Genomic DNA, 24,392 nt, shown 5'->3' on the forward strand with positions numbered 1-24,392 from the left:
TTGGGAGGGAACAAGCATGGGATATGTACACAGTTGAAGTTTCTACTCTTTAAGTTTAATATAAGAAGCATTGTCACTATGAGAGTGACTGGTTACTGGGTTGGTGGAGTCACGTGCAAGCTTTGCATCACCGGTTTAGAAATGCTGCACACAAGAGAGAAGGGTTATGAAGTGTAATGAAGAACTGTCCATAATGTACAATGTAAACTGTTACAGAAATTGGGCCACAGATTACAAGGAGTTAACTGATGTCTGTATGGCGAAGAGTTGCATTTAAGATGGAGGGCTGCTCCAAATGCAGTTTGCAATTAGCACCAGCCTCAGTCAACCTCTGGGGGCATTAGCAAATGATCTCTCCCAGTGCCTGTATGGCCACCACCCGCAAGCTAACCAGGACCTGTTTATAGCACTGTACCCTTTACCATATCCCCTCATAAATATGTAGATGGATGTTATATAAGTTATAAAACGTATAGATATAAGTTATATACTTGATTAAATCAGTTCATCTCTATACTGTACTTGATTAAGGCATTATGGTCTTTACTCTAATTTTTTATGACTTTTCTGTAAGCTTGCCAGATCTCTGGGTCACTGGTACTCTGACCTACTTATTCAATGAGTAGTAACATCAACATTGCTGCTTGGAATCGCATAACAGACCAAACCAGAGAGATGTTATCATGTAGAAGGAAAGAAGTGGGGGGGCTGTGCTTTGGTCACAAAGTGGACTTTTATGGCTAGAGGGAAATGATGACTATTGTCTTGAGAACAGATAAGAAAATGTATACAAAGCTTCAGTGATTTAATATTTTATTTGTTGCTTAGGTATGGCACCATTACCCATGTATTACCACCGCTACCTGTGTATTGAAACCATTAGCAGTCTCTTGTATCTAAAATTGCTAGTGCATTGTCCACATATTGCCACAATTGCTAGTACATTGTCCAAATATTGTCCCAATCGCCATAGTGTTGCCCAGATTTGTTACCAATGCATTGTTACTGTTGCCAGTGTGTTGACTCCATATTACCACATGTGCCTGCATATTAATGCCATTGGGCTATTTGTGTGATTGCTTGACCAAGTCAGCTCTGTTTGATTTCGGGGACTATATTTCCACCACAAATCCTGATTGGCCTGTCATTCTTTTCTATATTTTTCTTTATTTAAAGGTAGGCCTTTCTTCAAACAATATAGTGCTTGGAGGCCCCCGCGGACCTTAAAGGAGTTGTAAAGGCAGAAGGTACAATGCAGTAAGATAAATATAGCCCCAGCACCCCCCAATTATCTACCTGACCTCATTCTCTTTCCAGCAATGTCCATGATCCCCTCAGCCATCAATAACGCTCTTCCTGATTGGCTGAGACAGAGCAATGGCGCTATTGGCTTCCGCTGCTGTCAAGCAAAGTCAGCCAGCCAATCAGGGGAGAGAAGAGGCGGGGCCAGGTCGGGCTCCGTGTCTGGATACACAGAGCTCTGACTTGGCTTGGGTGACAACCTGTAGCAAACTGCTGGCTGATGAGCACTCAAAGGGGGGAGGGGCTAGGAGCAGCAAAGAGGACCCGAGAAGATGAGGATACAGGCTGCAAAACATGTTTGTTGTTTTAAAAAAAAAAAAGCAAGCCTTTACAGTGACTTTAATCTGGCCCTGTCACTCAAAAACTACCTGTTTTCTAATAGTTTCATTCACAAAGATTATTCATAAAAGGACATGTTCATAATGAAAATCGCCTCAAATTAACTGATATTAGTGGGTGTGGTGGCCTTTCATGCCTTTGAGTAATAAATGTTTGAAGTACAGGTAAAATACACATTGACGCCACGAAAAACCACTTAAAACTATTTTATTTTTCACACACAGAGATTGTGAACAAGTATTAGGCAGACCTGTCTGATAATCTGCATATCTATCTATTCACAGGTGAAATATAAAGAATTATACCATATAGTTTAAAATATCAATACCCATTTTAGCTTTACCATTAAAATGATTGCTTCTTCACAAATTCAGGCCTTGATCTCATAAATAGAGCATGGTGAATTTTTTTTTTAAACCCAACAGATAATGTCACACTTGGTTTGGAGGATCTAGACACAAGAAAGGAAACAGACGATTAGAGCACCACAAGATTTTTCCCTGTGCAACGTCATTTATTAATTTTATGAAATATTAAAAGTATTCAGAAAATTTACCAAAAAATCCAAATTAAAAATACAAATACATAGACAGATTCATTCAGCTCAAATTCATACACAGAGCATACTATACCCCACAGAGACTCTCGAGAATATACCCTACACAATCTGACAGATGCCCAAAATGTACCACTGAAATGGGCACTTTCTTTCATGTCATTTGGTCCTGCCCTCTCATACAAAAGTTCTGGTTGGACGTAGTTTCTATGATCAACTCAGTTGGAGGCTTATCGATGGGTTTAGATCCGCTTATTCTCCTACTAGGTATCTGTGATAATATCACACGGAGTACACACAAGCAGTTGTTTATAGTCTACGCAACATTCTAGGAAAGCTATCCTTCATTGGAAGCAACCAGACCCTCCCACAGTTTCACAATGGAGAGCCATGGTTGACTCTATCTTACCACTATACAAATTCACATATGAGTCATAAATGTCCCAAGAAATTTGAGAAGATATGGGGTAGCTGGAATGAGCTGAGCACTGGTAATAGGCTGAGGGCCCATAGAGTGGAGGAGAGCAAGGGAAGGCGACTGAGCCTTGGGAGATTGGTTTGACCCTCTTCACTGTGGTATGCTTTCTGTTGCCCCTTGTACCCCCACCCCCCACTGCTAATCTCCTGTCCCCTAAAATCTCCCCCCCCCCTCAGTACAGGAAGATCATTACCATATATTGTCAGACCTGTAAATTGATTGCAATAATAGTTGAATAACTGTATAATTTAAACCCACACAATCTAACTCTGGTTCCCCTTTGGTTCCTCTTCAACAGATTACTAACTGTGTATATAGCACTATGACCTGAAAGAATGATTGTACACTGTGTTTTGTGTTACAAGTATGTGATGCAAGGTTAATTTGTATGCCATGTTTCTCCTTTTGGAAACAAATAAAAATGTATCTGTTAAAATAACAAATACATTTTTCTTCTGCTAAACTCCGGTTATGAAAATAAGTGAAATCTATTCAAGTATGTATTTGTAGCTCAAAAAAGTACCTTCTGTTGCTCTCAGGCTTCTCCAAATCCAAGTCCCTATTTTCGCTGTTTTGATCCCACTTCCTGTTAGAGGGTAGCTACATTTGCTCTCCATGGTCCCGTTGTATGTGTAAAAGTAGTCACACTCACTCCCGATATAAATTAGGGCTTATGTACTGTGTACTATGAGGTTTAGTGGTATACATAGAGTAGAGCATATAACCACAACAAAATGCACTGCTTGTTCCAAACAATGAAAGTGAGGGGATGAGGGAGGTTCAGGAGTTACTGGAAGTAATTACCAGGAGGCAAAAAAACACAGTAAGAAACCATTAAATGAAAAAAAGATTACAGGGCCAATAAGAGAATAAGGATATTGCTTAAGCCCCGTACACACAGGCCAAATGTCGGGCAACATTGGACGGTTAAGTAAAAACTGGCTGACATTTGGCCCATGTGTGAGGCAGCCAGTCAGACAGGAGCCAGCCGTCTGGCCAGCTTCTATCAGACAAGCATGCTGGAAAATCAGCAGCCAACCGGCTCCCAATCAGCGCTCTCAGCCATTGGAATGTTGTAGCGGGACGGCCGTACCTTGTCAGAACACAAAAGAGCAGCAGGGAAGATCGCTGATTTAGTGATGTGCACCAGACTTTAGTGTCAATTTAAAGCCAGGACAGAGTTGCCCCTAGCAACAACCCAGTGATGGTAAACTCTCCCACATTTCTTACTGGAATCCCAAATAGGTATACATAGTGCTTATGTCCTTCCAAGAAAAGTAATACATCTACTGGGTATATACAAATATGTTAAAAATGTGCACATAAATGTAAAATCTAAGCTTCATATACTCCTCGGAGATGCATATATTTTATGATTGCATTGCAGATGATAGATGTAGCTAGATGTTAAACTCGTACATATCCACATGCAGTTCTAACAAGATAAGATGATTTCACCCAAAAAATCCAAATCTAGTTTCTATAATAACATTTTACAATTATGGCTCATCAGTACAGAAAGAATGTGGTGAAAAATTTATAATTTTATAGTTGTTACTAAAACGGGTGAAGTAATGGAAAATCTTTCTGAAGGGACAACTGCCTTGGTGACAACTAAAAAGGGATATTCCCCTCACTTTCGAGAGATTTACATTCAGTTCCTGCTGTGTCTCTGGGACATTGAAGAAGTGGCTTAACAACCACTTTAACTTATATTTATACCATCCCTTCTGTTATATAAGGCTATACATCCCAGTGCCTGTGCTGTATAAAAAAGATGCAGATTTCTACCTTGTCTTAGAGTGTCTCCCGTCACTCACATGACTCTTGGGCTCTTTCCTCTCCCTGGCTGATAGCTACAGTGGGCGGGGCCGAGAACTCCCACTGACATCAGCCGGGAGGAGTTGGGAGAGGGGCAGAGGAGTCACGTGAGCGCCAGGAGATGCTCTGATAAGGTAGGAATTGGCATAGTTTTTATACAGCACAGGCACTGGGAAACATAACGTTGTATAACAGATGGGATGGTTGTCGTGGCTGGCCTCTCACCCCTTCCTTCTCTGTGCTCAGCTGTCTGTTAATTGCCAGTACTCATCGTTCCACAGTGGCTCAACTGTTGATCATCTGCTCGTCAGTCAAGCCCACAGCCAGCCCCTTCTGGCTATTTAAGCTACCTGGTTCAGGCTTTCACCTTGGTCAACATATCTAGAGACTCTCTGCTGTGTTCCTGTTAGACTTGCCTGGCTGACATCCCTTCTGGTTCCTGATCCTGTCTGCTGCCTCTGACTATGCTGATCTCTGGCGTCCTGGTTTCCTGGCTTGTTCTGACTACCCAATTTGGCTACCGAACCCTGGCTATGTTTTAAAAACATTTACCAGTTGTACTATTTTATTAAAAGGCATGATTTTTACTGCATTTTCTGTCTCCGTCTGTTTCATGGGTCCTGACAGTAGGAGAAGGCCATGAATTCCGAAGATGCAGGCAATCCACCTAGTGGTAATATTTTTTTTTCCGAGTTGAATGAGCAAGATTACTGCATTTATCAGTTTGCCATAGCGTTACAGAAGCTCCTGATTCGCACTGCTCATCTAGATACTCCCACTGTGGCTGTTCCAGTACAACCTGTTTTGCAGGCCGTCCCTGCTGCTGCTCCAGTCTTTGTGCAGGCAACCGCCTCTAATATTACCTCTGTAAAAAGTATATCTGGTTCTGCTCCACTTCCTCAGCAATTTGGGGGCTATCCAGCTCAATTCAGAGGGTTTCTGAATCGGGTTGAGATATACTTTGAGAGGCTGCCCCAGGTGTTCCCCACAGACAAAAGAAAAGTAGGCTTTATCATTTCTTTGCTTTTTGATAGAGCCTTGGCCTGGGCATAGACCCTCTATGGGAGACGAAAAAACTAATTGTCCCGAGTTATTCAGTGTTTGTTGTGACTTCCTTTAAACGGGTATTTGACATTCCCGCACGCTCCACTTCTGCTGCCAAGAGCCTCATGTCCATCAAAGTACGAGAATTGTTTCAGATTACGCCATTGAATTCTGTACTCTAGAAGCAGAGGTCGCTTGGAACAGAGGCCCTCGTGGCTGCTTTTTCTCATGGTCTCTCAGATAACATCAAAGATGAGATGGCAGCCCGAGACATAATGACAGATCTGGAAAAGTTGATCACGTTTTGCCATTCTCATTGACTTCAGACTCCTAGAGACCTTCCTTTAAGGAGCGCTTGTGGATGCCTTGAGTACATTTGGCTCTGAGCTTTGCAGTCCCACCCTTGCCTCCCTCACCTCCCATGACTCCTGGTACTGAATCTGCCAGTGAAGTAGAAACCATGCAGTTGGGCTTCACACCTCTCTGTGGATAAGAGGGCCTTTAGGGAGAGATTGTGCCTTTATTGTGGGCAGGCAGGTCACTTCTTGAAGTCTTTGCATACCGTCCGGGAAACCTTTGCACCTGAGGTCCTGTAGGGGACAGACCTTAGGTGGCGTTGTTACGTCCCCAGACCATGAAGGATAAGCCTCTAGTTTTGGTTACCCTTTCGTGGTCTGAGTCGTCCATAGATACACAGGCTCTAATCGACTCTGGGGTTGCAGGCCTATTCATAGACAGTGCCTTTGTGTCTAAGCACTCGATTTTGCTGCAGCTTCGTGCCACTCCACTTGCCATTGAGGCTATTGATGGGAGACCTCTACAGCCTACCCATGTGACTCATGAGACTGCTCCGTTGACCATGGCCGTAGGGGCTCTATACCATGAGATAATCCAATTTAAAGTCATATCCTCTCCTCATTATCTGGTGGTTATTGGTTATCCTTGGTTACAGAGGCACAGCCCCTCTTTTGTATGGCTTGGTGCTGGAGTTCTTTCCTGGTCGCCACAATGCAGTAAGACATGTTTTCAGAAAGTGGCTAAGGTCTTGTGCACCTCTTCCCTCTCCTCCTTGCCACAGGAGTACCACAAATTTAGCAATGTCTTTGACAAGGATCAAGCAGGCAGTTTGCCGCTACACCAGTCATATGATTGTGCAATTGACCTTCAACCTTTGTCTTGGAGGATAAAGCTATGGGGGACTATATTGTTGGCGCTCTTTCTCGAGGGTTCATCCGCAATCCTGATCTCCTGCTGGTACTGGCTTCTTCTTTATGAAAAAGAAAAGTGGTGAACTGAGACCTTGTATAGATTATAGGGGTCTCAATCGCATCACAATTAAGAACACCTACCCGATTCCGTTGATTACAGAATTATTTGACCCCCTCAAGGGAGCAACAGTTTTCACAAAGCTCGATCTGAAAGGGGCATACAATCTTGTGAGGATCAAGGAGGGTGACGAATGGAAAACTGCGTTTAACACCACGACAGGACATTACGAATACCTCATAATGCCAGTTGGTCTTTGCAACACTCCTGCAGTTCTTCAGGAGTTCATCAGCTATGTCCACTGAGATATGTTGCAGCAATGTGTGGTGGTTTATCTTGACGAAATTCTCATATATTCTAAATTCCTAGAGAGCCACCACACAGATGTCTACAGAGGCTGAGAGATAATAACCTGTTTTGTAAGTTGGAGAAGTGCAAGTTCCATCATGAACTAGTTACATTTCTAGTTTTTCAATGGACCCAGAGAAATTATCTGCAGTTCTACAGTGGCCTTGACCCATAGGTGTCCATTACAACGTTATCTTGGATTTGCCAATTCTTATCGGAAATGTATTCTGAACTTCTATTCTCTGGTCAAACCCCTGACTGATATTACCAGAATAGACGGGAACCCACAGAATTGGTCTCCGGATTCCATTAAAGCCTTTGAGTCTCTCAAGGCTGCCTTTGTTTCCGCTCCTGTATTGGCACATCCTGATCCTACGCTACTCTTCATTCTTGAGGTGGATCCACCTGAGACTGGAGTGGGCGCCCTTCTGTCTCAACATCCTACCTCTGAGAGAGCTATGCATCCTTGTGGCTAGTTTTCTACGAAAATGGCTCCTGCAGAATGCAATTATGAGATCCAGTCTCCTCCCGAGAAACCCGGTGAACGCGGCTTTGTCTCTGAGAATCTCCACACTGTTTTGCTCCAGATTTACAATTCTCCCAAGGCGGCTGGCCACCCAGGAAAGAATCAACTCATTTGGGCTATTTCTCAACAATTCTGGTGGCCTAGTCTTAGCACTGATGTAACAGCCTTTGTAGCCACTTATTCCGTGTGTGCACAGAGTAAGACACCATGAAACCTTCCAGTGGGCCTCCTATAACCCATACCCAATGGAGAGAGGCCATGGACGCACCTGTGTATGGATTTTATTGTGGAGTTACCTAACTCCCAGGGCAACACAGTTATTATGGTGGTTGACCGGTTCTTGAAAACGTTTGCATCGTATTCCACTAAAGAAGTTGCTCATGTCCAAAGAACTGGCATCCAATGTTGTTCAGTAGATCTGCCGGCTACATGGGCTACCCAAGGTTATCTCTGACAGGGGTAGCCAGTTTGTCAGGTTTTGGTGAGCCTTTTGTGCACAGTTAGGAATTCAGGTTTCTGTCTCCTCTGCATATCCCCCACAGTCCAATGGGGCAGCAGAACGAGCCAACCAAGCCTTGGAGCAGTTTCTACGCTGCTATATTTCTGACCGCTATAACAACTGGTCAGACCTCCTACCTTGGGTGGAGTTTGCTCACAATAGTGCCGTCGATACCATTTCTCGATTATCTCAGTTTATGGGAAATTATGGTTTCCAGCCATCCATGTTGCCTGACTCGTTTGTTCCTCAAAGAATTCCTGTGATAGAGGAGCATTCCACTTGGATGCAGGTCCAGGAGTCCTTTCGACGTGCCAGTGAGTGGTAAAGACTCCATGCTGACCGCCAACGCCTACCTGCGCCTTCCTACCAGGTTGGGGAGAGGTTCTGGCTGTCATCTCATAACCTCCGACTTCATGTTCCTTTATTGAAACTAGCACCACAATTCATTGTGCCTTTTCTGTATTCTACATAGGATCAACCCAGTGGCTTATGCATTAGACCTTCCCTCTAACATGCGTATTTCAAAAAAAAATTCATGTCTCCTTATTAAAACCTTTGGTGTGCAACCACTTTACCACCTCGGTATATCATCACCTGGTGCATGTCAAGAACCATGAGGAGTATGACAAAAATCGATCATTTATTCCTGTAGGTTCTGTTGGCACATACAGTACCTGGTTCATTGGAAAGAGTACCGTCTGGAGGAGCACTCTTGGGTCTCATCCTCGGATGTACATGCTCCTGTCCTCCTCTGTGCTTTCCATAGACGGTTTCTCCTCAAACCTTGTGGTCCTCCGAGGGGCTGGGGGTACTGTCATGGCTGGCCTCTCAGCCCTTCCTTCTCTGTGGTTAGGTTGCTCAGCTGTCAGTTAATTGCCAGTAATCATTGTTCCACAGTGGCTCACCTGTTGATTATCTTCTGCTCGTCAGTCAAGCCCACAGCCAGCCCCTTCTGGCTATTTAAACTGCCTGGTTCAGTTCATCATTTGCCTTTCGCCTTGGTCAGCATATCTAGAGACTCTCTGCTATGTTCCTGTTGAAGACTTGCCTTTCTGACATCCCTTTTGGTTTCTGATCCTGTCTGCTGCCTCTGACTATACTGATCTCTGGCTTCCTGATTTCCTGCCTTGTTCTTACTACCTGATTTGTCTGTCGAACCCTGGCTTTGTTTGATGTTTTGGCTATGTTTACCAGTTGTACCATTTTATGAAAAAAGGCACGATTTTTACTGCATTTTCTGTCTCCGTCTGTTTCATGGTTCCTGACAATGGTATACATGTAATATTGTTTTTTTTTATAGCAGCAGGACTGGAGGGGCGGCCAGTGTCTGGAGCTGACAGGCAGAGAGGGGAGGGGGGAAGAGGATTGGGGAGATCAGACAGGAGAGCTGCGGATGACTGAGGCACGTAAACTGACCACACTGTCGGGGCTCAGCAGCCATGAAAAACCGTGGTCAGTTTACACTGTGCTGTATAACATACATAATATAGGGAACAGGATCAATGGATCTACAGACCCATACACTTTATATAAACATTACATTTTCTGTTCAATCTTTTTATTGAAAGGGGTTTTCAAAGGGAAAAAAAATGTTGCATGTGTAAAAGTTTACAATATTGGTTAAGGAATTCTACCTTTTAAACCGTAAAAGAAAGTTTGAGCTACATAGGTACTTTAAAGTGATATTAAAGTCAAATTTTTGTGTTTAAAAATACCAAACATGTTATACCCACCTGCTCTGTGCAGTGGTTTTACATGTATGTCTGCTGTCTTCCCCTTTCTTTAGATAATAATAATGTGGCCACACAAAACTTTTGTTGCCAGCGGTTTAGACATTAATGGCTGTGTGTTGAGTCATTTTGAGGGGACAGGAAATTTACACTTTTATACAAGCTGTACACTCACTACTTTACATTATAACAAAGTGTCACTTCTTCAGTGTTGTCAGATGAAAAGATGTAATAAAATATTTACAAAAATGTGAGGGGTGTACTCACTTTTGTGAGATACTGTATATATGCCCAGGTCAGATTTCATAAATGGCGTTTATATCCACTTTAAGATTAAAAAAAACCTTCTGCCTTTAGAACCCCTTTAATACAGGATTTGTACATGGAGTTGCTGCAACAGTATAAGTGAAGCAGAAGAAAGGTAAACATAGAGTCTGATAGTTTTTCTGTGATGGTTTTACAAATTAGGTTCCAGTGTATTCTAGGTTTGACCTCAGAAACATGAAAGAGGACTGGTTAGCCAGATCTTGGCAAGATAATCTTTACATTTTATTAATCGTCCTATTTAGTACCTATTTCAGAAACCAGTGCAGACACTTTTTAAGATATTCGATCAAAGATTGTATGGCTCAGAACACTGGAAAACAAAGTCTTACTTTGGAAGTTTGAAGTTAGGGTGTCCAAGCCGAGGTGTCCTCCCACACACCAATAGACAAAGGGTCATCAAGAAAATTAAGTAGCCAGCAACTCCATAACATCAAGCGTATTTATTGTAAAGACTTCACAGTGAGTACAGTCAGCAGCAGACTAGTTTTGGTGATGAGCCTTGTTCACAGCACGCCATTTTTAAGATATGAACAGGGTGGCAGAAATTCCAAGTGTCTCTATAGAGCAGTGGTCATCAACCCTGTCCTCAGGGTCCACTAACAGGCCAGGTTTTATGTATTACCTTGGGGAGATGCAGACTAGAATACTGCAATCACTGAGCAGCAAATGATATCACCTGTGATGTATTTCAGTTATCTTGCAAACCTGGCCTGTTAGTGGGCCCTGAGGACAGGGTTGATGACCACTGCTGTAGAGTAAAGTGTAAAAAAAAAACTTTACAATAATATTCAGCCTTAGAGCCCTTTCACATTAATCAGTTTTTTGGGGGTTTTTTCAGTTTAAAAAGAAAAATTTATGAAAAATGCATCCCTTTCAATCCTATGAAACTCTTCACATCAGTCAGTTGCATTTTTAAAAATCCTACTTGATGCATCTTTGGTGTGTTTTTCAAAAAGCACATTAAAAACTCAATTCCCCATTGAAATAAATAGAAAACGTATTAAAAACACACCATGCTTACCTTTTTGGTGCTTTTTTTTAGCCACATGTGCATGTTTCACAGGTGCAAGCTGGGAGTCAGGCAACCAGAGAATGCACTGGAAATGCATATGCATTTTTGATGCATTTTTCAGTAGAGGAGTGTAAAAGAAGCCTTAATAGTATCCTAATAAAGTACCATTTTCATCCAAAAAGGTCACCTTTTTTGAGCTTAAAGTAATGCTGTATACCTAAACTCCTTGAGGCAGTGTCGCGGTCTCAGCCACAGAGTGACTGCCCCGCACTACCTAAATATGAGTCCCTGAAGATCTTATATTCTTATTACAAGGAAGTACCTTTACATTACAGCACTTTATTAGCATTGACCATTGTTTTTAAATGACAGGTCACATTCCACATTTCCGCAAATGTACAAAGCAAATTTACAAATTTACAATGAAAATGATTAAATAACATATGTTTTATGAATATTAACCCATTCATGACCATGGGGGTTATTTATGAAAGGCAAATCCACTTTGCACTGCAAGTGCACTTGGAAGTGCAGTCGTTCTAAATCTAAGGGGTAGATCTGAAATGAGTGGAAGCTCTGCTGATTTTATCATCCAATCATGTGCAAGCTAAAATTCTGTTTTTTATTTTCCTTGCATGTCCCCCTCGGATCTAAAGCGACTTTACTTCCAAGTGCACTTTCAGGGCACTTTCAAGTGTTCTTGCAGTGCAAAGTTGATTTTCCTTTAGTAAATAACCCCCAATGTCCCAAATCCGGCTAGTCAATTAGTTCAGTACCATGGACAGTGATTCGAAAAAATCAACTTCTTCAAATGAATGCATGTAATCATTAAAATCTGAAACAAATTTTGGACAGCAATAATAATGTGCAGTAATCCATAGCATCCAATCACTGATGGCATTTCACTGGTTGGTATTGTATTTAACATGTACAGTATTTACAATGATAGATGTATTTGGGAGATAAAGTAAGGAGAAATTTCTACAACATGGACAAAAAAACTTAAAAGAGAAGTATGGGTTTTTCTTTTTTTTTTTTCAGAATCATTCATACTTACCTAGGTGGATGTCATCTGTCCCTGGCTGGTTCTAAGACTGAGAACTGTGTGATCAAGCACTGCCAATCGCTCAGTTCTCAGGCCTCCCTGAGCAGAGAGCTAGTGAAGTGACTGCTCTCTGCTCTGCCCCCCCCCCCTCCCCTTGCTCACCTGAGTGCTTGGCTGTGAAGGGGCTGGAGCGGCCAGCTCAGGCTCTCAGTGGCTCGCTGAGAAGCTGAACCGGGTGTCGGTCCAGGCATGTTGGCGGATCCTGACTTCATTGTTGTGGTCTTGCCCCAGCCTGACATCAACCGACACCGGGCTTCAGCCCACTGTCTGCTGAAAATGGCAGAATGAATTGCAGTACTGTGATCCACAGGATAAGTACAACCAAACAAGCTTTGGCTGTACTTCTCCTTTAACCAAGGTTCTAATCCTTCCCCACCATATCCAAAAAAAGATCTGTGGCCCGTTTAAGATCCTACCAGTTTCATGAACAATAAACCTTCTGTGAAAAAATGACTGTTTGTTACAGCTAGGTGAAACCAGGCAAATTCACTTGCAAGGATTAGCGTGCATTAACTGCGCATTTTTCACCATTGCCCAGTATTTAGGAGGCTGGAGGGTGAGTGCAAATCAACATAATGAATAAAGTGCTTTCAGGGAAAATGGTTTGTCATCAAATCTATGGCAGTTCTTCTGTAAATCTGACATTTAATGCTTTATAAATAGACCTCTTATTGTTTGATGCCTTTGTGTCTCTAGCAGCCAAACGCATATGAAAAGAGTAGAAATGAAAATGTGGGGCTCTGTTTAGCCAACCCTCTTCTTCCTAGTTGTCAGTGGTGAAAGCAGGCACAGACACACAAGCTCTCCCACTGACTTCCATTGGTCTTAACACAGAGCAAACACAGAAAACAGATAATACTGGCAATAGATGGGTTGTTTTTTTTGTAGAAAAATAAATTGAATACCAAAGTAATATTTGAAAAAGAATGTAAAGGCCCAGACACGCGATCGGAAAGTTGTACAAAAAAATACCACTTTAGAAGCGATTGTAAGATAATCTATTTGTTAGGACATAGCTTTCCTCTGAAATTTTCTAAAGCAAAAAAAAATGAACAAATTTTCTTGTACGATACCAGATCGTATGATTTTTGTTTAATCAGTACAGTTGTCGTCTGAATATAAAATCCAAATACACTACAACACATTACTTATTATATTAGCGTTTTGTTTAGGAGATCTGTTAGTTAGAACGTGTACCATGCTTCCAAACTGTTAAATAAAATTGAGAGATCATAATGGGTCTGCCAGTAGAAACCATAAATTAGAGTTCTTAGAACATAAAGGGTACAGAACCCTTGTATTTAGGAGAAGGTTACTGATTTTGTATACTTTGTTAATAAATAAACCATAATCTCAATGGTTTAGTAGCACAAAATCATAATGGTATCCACCAAAATTCACCCTACATTTCTGAACTGCTAAAAGCTAATTTCTGATAGGGTGATGTTAGCAATATAATTTCTGTGTTATTGATTAAAGTTCAATGCCAACCTAAGCTTTGTTTTTTTTTGTTTTTTTTTATTGAGTTGGGGTAAATTAGAGTATTGGGTATTTGCTGCAATCTTTGTGCACATTGGGATATTTTCTTCCACTTTCTATGTACTCACTGGAACAAAGAATGAGGAGGTTATGAGAAATTATATATTTTTTTCAAATGGGGAGGTTTTCAAAACTTTCATATGTAGTCATCAGAACCTAAAGTGAAGATAGATCTCCCCAACAGGCTCATAGACTGCAAACAAAAACATGACCGGGATTTGGACCTTCCCCCGCGCTACCAAAAACTGGGGTTGGGCTTTAAAGACTTGTTTGGTGAGCTTCTACAGTATAACATAGAACAGTGGTCATCAACCCTGTCCTCAGGGCCCACTAACAGGCCAGATTTGCAAGATAACTGAAATACATCACAGGTGATATCATTTGTTGCTCAGTGATTGCAGTATTCTAGTTCGCATCTCCCCAAGGTAATACATAAAACCTGGCCTGTTAGTGGGCCCTGAGGACAGGGTTGATGACTACTGACATAGAAGATAGAAATGAACAATTTGGCTTGCCTAGAGCAGTAATAAACCCCCTTTTTTCCATTTTATTTATTTATTTTTGAGGAGGGGGGGCTCCTGCTGTTTTATGCCGTAATGTGCTTGCATGCACCATGTAATAGCACATTGTGAGAGAACCTGTCATACTGTACCTGCAGCAAGAATGTGCTCATGTACTAATGTCCGTACCATTCTCTGCAGTAGTGTGCCTGGGGTGACACGAGGACGCACTCCCAGAGCGTCTGTTTGACACCCTGGGCTCACAGGAAGTGGATTGCATCATGCTAGGTGCCTTTAGCTCAGAAGTGACTGGCACAGGATGGAGGAAGATGAGCGGAATATTGTTGGAGCATGGAGGGAGTGGGTAGTGAATGGCAACTTTATGTTGAGGTACTATCACAAAAAAAAAATCACTAAAGGCCGGTGTAAGATTTGACCCAGGTAGGGGAAATTTGCAGAAGTTTCCCAACACCCCAGTGATCCACTCCAGCTGTCCACAACTGTAACAAGGGGACACTATGGAGTCACTGGAGGCCAGACAGTGATGAGGCAAGGAGCCTGTGCTGACCTCCTTACCAATTCACTTTGGAGGTCTTTTTTAACTAAACTAAAAAAATAAAAAAATTGTGAATCAAGAATATGTTTTCCCCTATGATATGGATTGCAGAGCCTGGTTTGTCAGGCTGCCTTTGTGGCAGTTTTGTTTTATAAATATTAAATTAATATGTTTAATGCTTTTATTTTTTTATTTTTTGCACCATGACTTGTATTTTCAAGTCCTCCTATATATGTTGGTCGAGTTGAAATCCATCATCAGCTTACAGTTAATTTGCCATAAATTATACCTAGGGCCATTTATAGACATGCCATATTAAGCATAACATTATTTACCCAAATTAATTTTAATAGATCGTAATGAATCGGGCATATTTATGATAACTGCACATCTGCATATCATTTGCATTACATTTTCTGTGTGGAACACTATGCTTTTACCATGATGTTAACCTCTGCTAGTGCCGAATCATTTTCTGAGGTTAGGACATTTATCTGCTTAGCCAACCTATGTAAATTGTACTTGCATTTGTACACAGTATGCAGACCTTAGATGCGCTATGCAATTAAAATAACGTTTTAGACGTACTACTCTTATGGATTTATTTGTTAGATGGTTTCGTTTCATATCACTATGTTATCGTAAACAGGAAAGGTTGCTAAGTAGAGAATACGTTAGCCAAAAGTATGGTATTTTATAACTTTGTAAGGACCTACACAGTTAAAGTACACTATATTGTCAAAAGAATTGGGACGCCTGCCTTTACACGCACATGAACTTTAATGTCATCCCAGTCTTCATCTGTAGGGTTCAATATTGAGTTGGCCCACCCTTTGCAGCTATAACAGCTTCAATTTTTCTGGGAAGGCTGTCCCCAAGTTTTAGGAGTGTCTTTGGGAATATTTGACCATTCTTCCAGAAGCATATTTGTGAGGTCAGGCCACTGATGGGACAATAAGACCTGGCTCAGTCTCCGCTCTGAATCATCCCAAAGGCGTTCTATCGGGTTGAGGTGCAGGCCAGTCAAGTTCCTCCCAAACTCATTTATCCATGTCTTTATGGACCTTGTTTTGTGCACTTTTGACAATATAGTGTATCTCTAAACTCAAGAAGCAAAACTTAAAGTGGATGTAAACCTGATTCATGAAATTGGACCTGGGCAGTGTTTTCTTTTTGATCTTCAAAGCTTTCAGTATACCTAAACTAGATGAATGAAATAACACAGTTGTTGCACTAACAAAACAACTTCATTTTTGTGTTAAGACCAATATTATGCAATTAAAAATTGATGGCTGCCTCCAACGGACCGAGCTAAGTATGCCCTATGCTCCACCCCTACTTGACCATGGCTAGGATCCTGTCCCTTAACGTTCATGGCCTAAACTCCAACAAAAAGCAGCACCTGGCACTTAGGGAGTTCCGACAGGCGGGGGCGGATATAGTAATGGTCCAGGAGACGCATTTCAACCGGGGAGACTCCTTTGCGTTTGCCTCCAGGCATTTCCCTCAGGTTTATCAGGCCTTCAACCCGCGGAAGAGAGCGGAAGGGGCCATTCTTTTCCGGCGGGGAGTCCCCTTTACTTGTACCTCTGTGCACCTAGATCCACGGGGCCACTAAATTATACTCCGTGGTCTGTGGCGTACGCAGGCACTGACCTTATGCGTCCTCTACGCCCCCAATGTCCATCAACATAAATTCTTGTCTAGGGTGTTTTCCCGTTTGTTTAAGACGCCCCCCGGGCTCCTGGTGATAGGGGGGGATTTTAACCTTACTCAGTCCGCACTCCATGATCGCCTAGTGGTGGGCCTCCGGACGCCTCAGGCTAGGACCTTGAGAGACTCCAGGCTCTTCCGCCAAATTACCAGACGGCGGGGTCTTTTTAACGCCTGGCGAGCTCTGCACCCGCAAGACCGCCAGTACACCTTCTTCTCCGCTCCCCACGGCACGCACTCACGCATTGATCACTTTTTTGTTAATAACGCGACACTGCGGGCGGTCCAATCTGCAAATATACTCCCCATCTCCTGGTCAGATCACGCCCCCATAACTCTGACTCTAGCACTGGACTCCCCCCTTTATAAGCCCTGCACCTGGAGGCTGAATAACTATCTCCTGCAGCATGCTCCGGCAAAGGCAGAACTGGAGTCTTCGCTCCGGCACTACTTTGTTGAGAACGACACTCCAGACGTCTCCCTTACTACCCTCTGGGCCGCCCATAAGGCTGTCATCCGGGGGCGCTGTATAGCTCTGTCTTCAGCCTTGAAGCGGGACGCACGGACCGCCAGGTTGCTGGCTGAAAAACGACTTAAGACCCTTGAGGCCCATCTCTTGGTCTCCCCCTCCGTCCCCACCCTTAAGCGAATCGTCCAGACTAGGCAGACACTTCGGGACCTGGCGTTGGGATCGGTTGAGAAAGCTCTAGTCCGCTTACGACAACTGTACTATGACAAAGGGAACAAGGCACAGTCGCTACTGGCCCGGAAACTGGCGAACTGTACGGCGACCTCTGCCCCGGCCCAAATTAAAAATAAGGGGGGGGACCTTTTGACCCACCCCCAGGAGATAGTGGATGCGTTCGCGGACTATTATACTGACTTGTACAACAGACCGGACATCCCCCACAATCCCCCAACCTCGGACCAGTCCGCCCGTATTACCCAGTACTTGGACAATATAGTCCTACCCCGACTGCAAGACGCGGACCTCCGAGAACTGAACGCCTCTGTTACTGAAGAGGAGCTCTTGGAGACTGTGAAGACCCTCCATGCCCACAAGTCCTCGGGACCGGACGGGCTCCCCTACGAATACTACAAGGCGTTTATACCCCTCTTAAGCCCGTACATGACCAAGCTTTTTAACTCCTTTCTCCAGCAGACCCCGGTCCCGACCGACATGCTAGGTTCGTTTATTTCCCTTATTCCCAAGCCAGACAAAGACCCGACTGTTTGCGCTAGTTACCGACCTATAGCCCTGCTGAACGCTGATTTAAAAATGTTTACGAAGCTCCTAGCGAATCGCCTTAACGCAATCCTCCCTTCCCTAATACACAAGGATCAAGTGGGATTCGTCCCCTTGAGACAGGCAGGGGATAACACTAGAAAGATCATTGATCTTATTGACGTGGCGAATAGGGATAACCTAGGATCTTTGGTTCTCAGTTTAGACGCAGAGAAGGCGTTTGACCGCCTCAGCTGGCCTTTTATGGAGGCCACGCTACACCGCATGGGCTTCCGGGGCCCATATCTGCGAGCAGTGCGGCACCTCTACACCACCCCCTCCTCGCAGGTTAAAACCCCCTTCGCCACGTCCTCTACTTTCTCTATCACTAATGGCACCCGCCAGGGCTGTCCGCTCTCTCCTCTCCTTTTTGCTCTATGTGTGGAGCCTCTGGCGGCTGCCGTTAGAAGCAACCTCGATATTCGGGGGATCCCGGTGAGGGGCAAGGAATTCAAGATTTCGCTCTTCGCAGATGACGTTATCCTTACCTTGGCTCAGCCCGGGATCTCACTCCCCAACTTCCACTCCGAGCTAGACCGCTATGGGGAACTTTCCGGCTACAAAATTAACCCGTCCAAATCGGTGGCCCTCCCCCTAAACATGGGGGCGTCTGAGACGACCCGCCTACGCTCCGCTTTCCCGTACAAATGGGAAAGCTCTTCCCTTAAATATTTGGGGGTCCTCCTTACGCCATCATTCCACTCCCTGTATCAGGCTAATTTCCCCCCCCCTCTTTCGGGCGATTAGGGAATTACTACGTACATGGAAGGCCCACCACATATCGCTCATAGGACGGATCACGTCTATTAAAATGGTGATCCTCCCCAAGCTCCTGTATCTGTTCCAGACATTGCCGATCCCAGTCCCGTATGCACAGTTACGCGCGCTCCAGAAGGATCTGTTGAAATTCGTATGGAACTACAGAAAACACCGGGTCCCGAGCTCTGTCCTGACGGCCTTGCGCTCTGACGGCGGTTTGGCGTTCGCCGACTTAGTCCGCTACTACCAGGCCACTCAGCTGCGGGCCATAGCCTCCTGGTTTCCGCAGAAGTCTTATAATAGATGGTCGGAGATTGAAAAGATCTGGCTGGCTCCTGTACACCCGAACAGTTTCTTATGGGGAGCGAAGATTGATATAGATTCGGGTCGACTACTGGGGCCGATGGCCCAGCTTCGTCTCCTCTGGCGGAAGCTCTCCCGCGACCACAGTCTCCACTCGGAGTTCTCCCTACTGACCTCCTTCCTCTATAACCCGACTCTACCGACCAGCTTGACCCACCAGATGTCCTGGCCTTGGGCCTCGCGTGACCTGTTCCACTTGGGGCACCTAGTGGACCCCAGAACACGACGGCTGTTGTCCTTCTTGGAGCTCCAGGCTAAGCATGACCTCCCCCATCAGACGTTCTACAGCTACCTACAAATTAGGCACTTTGCACAATCTAGGGCCCCTCACCTACGGTTCTCCCCGCCCTCTCCCTTTGAACAGATAATCCTGGCAGGACGGGATCGCAGAGGGTTGATCTCAGACATATATCGCGTCCTCAACGCATACCACTTTCAAACGAAGGGGAAGCACTCCTACATGAAACGCTGGGAGGGGGAATTGGGTGAGGAGCTCCCCCTTGAGACCTGGCAGGGGGTGTGGCGCCAGGCAGCCAAATCTTCTCTGTGTACATTGTACAAAGAGAATTTCTACAAAATTATTTTCTTCTGGTACCAGACCCCGGATATTCTCCACAGGATATACCCCTCTACCTCGGATCGCTGCTGGCGATGTCTGAGGGAGCGGGGCTCCCTGTTCCATATATACTGGGCCTGTTCCCTGATTGCCCCATATTGGCTTACGACTCGTGGGCTGCTCCAGCGTCTATTCGACGTTCCTGTACCCCACTCCCCCAAATTTTTCTTGATGGGCCTGTCCCAACCCGCTCTGACTAGGCCGGGCCGGAAGCTCCTTAGGCACATCCTGACAGCGGCCCGCTGCCTGATAGCCCTTAACTGGAAGAATCCATTGCCCCCGTCTGGGGAGGCCCTTTACTCCAGGATCAAGGACGTTGAGCTCATGGAGAAGATGACAGCCAGGGTGAGGGACAGGCTTGAGGAGCATGACCTGGTCTGGGGGAGATGGCGGCTGCTGGAGGATTGATGGTGAACCGGTGTGGACATGGTGATGTGGACCGTTGGCACTCTATTCCCTTTTCTATGTCTTTCCCTCTTTCTTTCCTTCTCTCTCCTCTTCTCTCCTCCACTCTTCTCGCTCATACTACTTATGGTCCTTGTTTTGTTTTAAGTTTGGCATGTAAGCTAAGCAGCAGGCCCGGGTGGCCTTTCGGTTTCCAGCACGGATAACTGACTTTTGGTGTCTTCCGTCCTGCTGTGCACCCTGGGTCGGTTGGTCTGCTCCCGCTGTATTTCCCGGTACTGTACTCTTCTGCACTGTCCACTTACAATGGGCCTCCTGTGTTTTGGAAGCCATGTTACCATTGCTGTATGCCTGCACTACTACTTTTGTTATGCGACCACGAAAACTAAATAAATTATTTGGAAAAAAAAAAATTGATGGCAATATAAAACAATAAGTTTATCATGCATAATCCAGTTACTGTATATTCTTTTTTGCATATAATTCAGTGGCAGAATATGTGTTTCTTACTTAATGATGATATTGTCATTAGCCATTGAACATTTGACCAGCTCAAAGAAACTTGCTATAGCCTTTTTTTTCATGGTTTGGAGTTTAAGTGGTAAAGTTTGGTCATTTGTTTAAAGAAGAATTCCAGGTATAGTGTTTCACTCAGCTTGGATCAATGTAACTATGCATATACTATACCTATTGGATCAAACCTGGAAACAGCTGCAGCAGACACCGCTTCTGGGTCCCATGCCGAGTAGCTGCATTGTGAACAAAGGAGGTCGACCGTTCGGCATGGGTGCCATTCAGTGATTGCTTTGCATTTTCTCAATAAATGCAAATCATTCTTTAATTTAACGAGGTGGAGAGTGTGATGTCACCACCCTGCCTCTCCACCTCATCCAGTCACACAATGCAGCAGGGCAGCTGCTCCGCACAGGACCCCGAAGCTAGTGGGGATCACTGGAGTAGTGGTGTCTTGCAGGATCCTATATAGGTATGGCACAGCTGTGCTCAAAAGTTTGCATACCCTGGCAATAATGCTAATATTTTGTAATTTATATTGAAAATGACTGATCATGCCAAAAATAAAAAACGATTTTATTTAAGGATAGTGATCATATGAAGCCATATATTTTGTTAACATATTGTCATATTGTGCTCCTTAAAAACAAACACACCAGCTTTTCCCAGAGCAGCCTGTATTTCTCCTGAGGTTACCTGTTCTTTTTTCTTTGTATCCTGAACAATTCCTCTGGCAGTTGTGGCTGCAATATTTCTTGGTTTATCTGACTTTAGCTTGGTATCGAGAGATCCGCCAACTTTCCATTTCTTAATAAGTGATTGAACAGTACTTGCTGGCAAATGTAAGGCTTTTGGATATCTTTTTTATATCATTTTCCATCTTCATAAAGTTCCATTACCTTTTTGCACAGGTCTTTTGACAGTTTTTTTCCTGCTTTTCACGGCTCAGTATCCAGCCTGTTCAGCGCATTCATATGAGAGCCAACAAACTCATTGACTATTTATACACAGACAATCATTTAAAAAGCCATGGGAAATGTGGGAAATGAACCTTTAAAGTGGTTGTATACTCTTTTTTTTTTTTTTTTTTTTTTTTTTTTTTTTTTTACTTTAACCTACAGGAAAGCCTATAATAAGGCTTACCTGTAGGTAAAAAAAATATCTCCTAAACCTATAAGGTTTAGGAGATATTCCCCTCGGTATGCGCCGCTGACTGCAGCGGCGCATGCGCACAAGGGGATTCTCGGCTGAAAATCCGGAACCTGAGCCACGATACCCGGAAGAAACGCAGAGGGAGCATGTCAGCTCCCTCGGGGTTGGACCGGGCCAGATGTCGGGGCCTTGTTCTAAGGTAAGTATTTCATAATGAGCTAGTATGCGGTGCATACTAGCTCATTATGCCTTTTGCTTTGCAGGTGGTAAAAAAACAAACAAAACATTCGCGGGTTTACTACCGCTTTAACTGCCATTTTAACCTGTGTGTGTTACCTCTGTATCAAGGCCAAACATTCCAGGGTGTGTAAACTTTTGATAAGAGCCATTTGGGTGATTTCTGTTATTATGATTAAAAATGGAGCCAAATGACTACGTGATAATAAATGGCTTCATGGTCACTATCCTTAAATAAAAGACAGTTTTTTGGCATGAGCAGTCATGTTTTCAATATTACTGCCAAAATGTCATGATTTCTGCCAGGGTATGCAAACCTTTGGGCCAACTATACATGCATAGTTACATTGGTCCATGCTGGACTAGTGTAACTATGTAAAAAATGCCATACCTGGAACTCCTCTTTAAGATGTACACATTTGTCTACTTCCTTTTGGGGCAGGTGTTACTACCCTGTAATCCATAAGATCCCTTCAGCTAAAAGTTTTTTCACACAGTTTTGTGTAAAGTCAAAACTTTTGTAAAGTTTTTTGTAAAGTTGCTATTGTTTTCTGCCTCCTGTTGTAAAGATTGATGTTGAATACCCTTTCCCCTGTCTCTAGGAGAAGAGGTACGGGTAAATCTCCCCAACAGATTCTAAAACTGCAACAACAAAAACATTTTTTTTGAGCAGGGAAGTATTACAGGCTTTCAGTGTGCTTTCCTCATTGGGAAAAAAGGTTCTCCTTGTTTCTGGCTCTACTGATGAACATACAAGTTATCACTGGGGCAGAAAAACACAGACAGAAAAAAAACAATGTCAGAACTTTGCTTTCTCAGTTTGCTAAAATGTGATATTGTTTTTGTCTATGTTCCCATCACTTTCTGCCCTAACAAGAATTGGGCAAAAATCACAGAGGCTGCAACCCATCCCTTATCTGTCTCGGAGTACAGTATATGGCTGTAATTATTAATTGCCTCATGGCTGAGGCTAACTTTGTGTCGCTCATGGAATGACTATAATACTTATTACAATATTAATAACTCAGTAAAAAGAAATGTGTTAATTTTATTTGTATTATTTCATTTTTGTTTTATGAAGCCGCATTGCTGAGGAGAACAAACTCCAAGTCTGTCCCCAATTTATTGGCCATGGAATCGGGTCATACTTTCATGGGCACCCTGAAATTTGGCATCATGGTAAGTAAATACTCTTCTGGAGCACCATTGCTCCGTGTTACCATTTCAATGATTATATAATGTAAATCTCCAACATATGTGCATTGTCACCAATATAAGCCATTCTATGTTAGAGTCTTTTGGAGTGTTCTTTTTTTTTTATGGTGTGGACTATACAAGGATACTGACATCATAGGGTTGTCCTTACAATTGCCTAAAACCTATTGGCTACGCAGAGGTGATCTCCATTTTACTAATTATGTGGCCTTGGAAAATAAGTTGCTACACTATTGATGATTTTGTTGGTTCGTATTAAAGGTGGTGTATACTTGCTGTATGCAGTCAGTCATTTTGAAATTTTTCCTTGAAATGTATAAATCACTTTGCAGAAGTATGTTTTCACTTTTACATTGAAAAGTATATTTCTGTTAATGTTAAAAACAAAATTAAATCCAATCAATCAATATTTTATACAAGGTGAATAAGACTTTAGAGGACAGCGGGTATTTGGTTAGATAACGGTTAGCTGGGAAAGGTTAAGCTGGCTAGAGATAGATTTATTTTTTATTTATTTTTTTGATCATTCAGCCAGCTGATCAAAAACAACTGAACGGATTCCCTCATACACACATTCAAGGTGGATGAAGGAACCCTCGCCACTGCTATTGTATTCTGACTGCGAGGACTCCTCTGCTGTCAGTATGCACTGATCAGTGCTGCAGCCACTCAAACTCTCAATCGAATGATAATATACCAACAGTGCCGTACGAAAGAAGTAGATCATTAAATTGACTGCTCTTGAATAGATACCACCATAGATGGATTGGCATTGTTGGTCCCTGCTGAACTTGGACAATTTTTTATCCATCTTATGACTAGCTTTTAACCAGTCCTGCTAGGACCTAATTGCCCATTGTATCCAGTGATCCTATGACCACTGCTATTATTCAAACATAATCCAGAAATTTAGACAAGGTGAAAAAGATCAAGATCAGTCAGAGTAGGCCATCACAATGGATGAAAAAAAAAATCTGTTACAGATCAGGCAGCTCTTCACTTGGTTAAGTCAGGCTGCCCTACACATGTGTGGTCAGCCTTGTTCAACCTTATCACCAGTAGATGTTATGACAAAAAGACAAAATTAGTTAAACCAAATGTGATGATCATCTATTGATGTCTTTGATCTTGCTATAAGGATTGTGACAGGTTGACTGTAATGGGTTTTAGCAACTTATACATTATT

General features: G+C 43.3%; 1 protein-coding gene across 2 annotated transcripts in view; it reads left to right on the top strand.

The window, feature by feature from the left end:
• Positions 1–24,392, top strand: part of METAP1D (methionyl aminopeptidase type 1D, mitochondrial) — a 333,044-nt gene that overhangs the window by 265,709 nt on the left and 42,943 nt on the right. For both annotated transcript variants that reach the window (XM_077448002.1, XM_077448003.1), the window contains exon 7: positions 23,073–23,170. In XM_077448002.1, the coding sequence (XP_077304128.1) occupies positions 23,073–23,170 (98 nt within the window). The remainder of the gene's footprint in view (positions 1–23,072; positions 23,171–24,392) is intronic.

This window comes from Lithobates pipiens, unplaced genomic scaffold, assembly GCF_037356315.1.
Source record: "Lithobates pipiens isolate NorthernLeopardFrog02 unplaced genomic scaffold, aLitPip1_a1.2 Scaffold_22, whole genome shotgun sequence".
NCBI classification, from domain to species: Eukaryota; Metazoa; Chordata; class Amphibia; order Anura; family Ranidae; genus Lithobates; species Lithobates pipiens.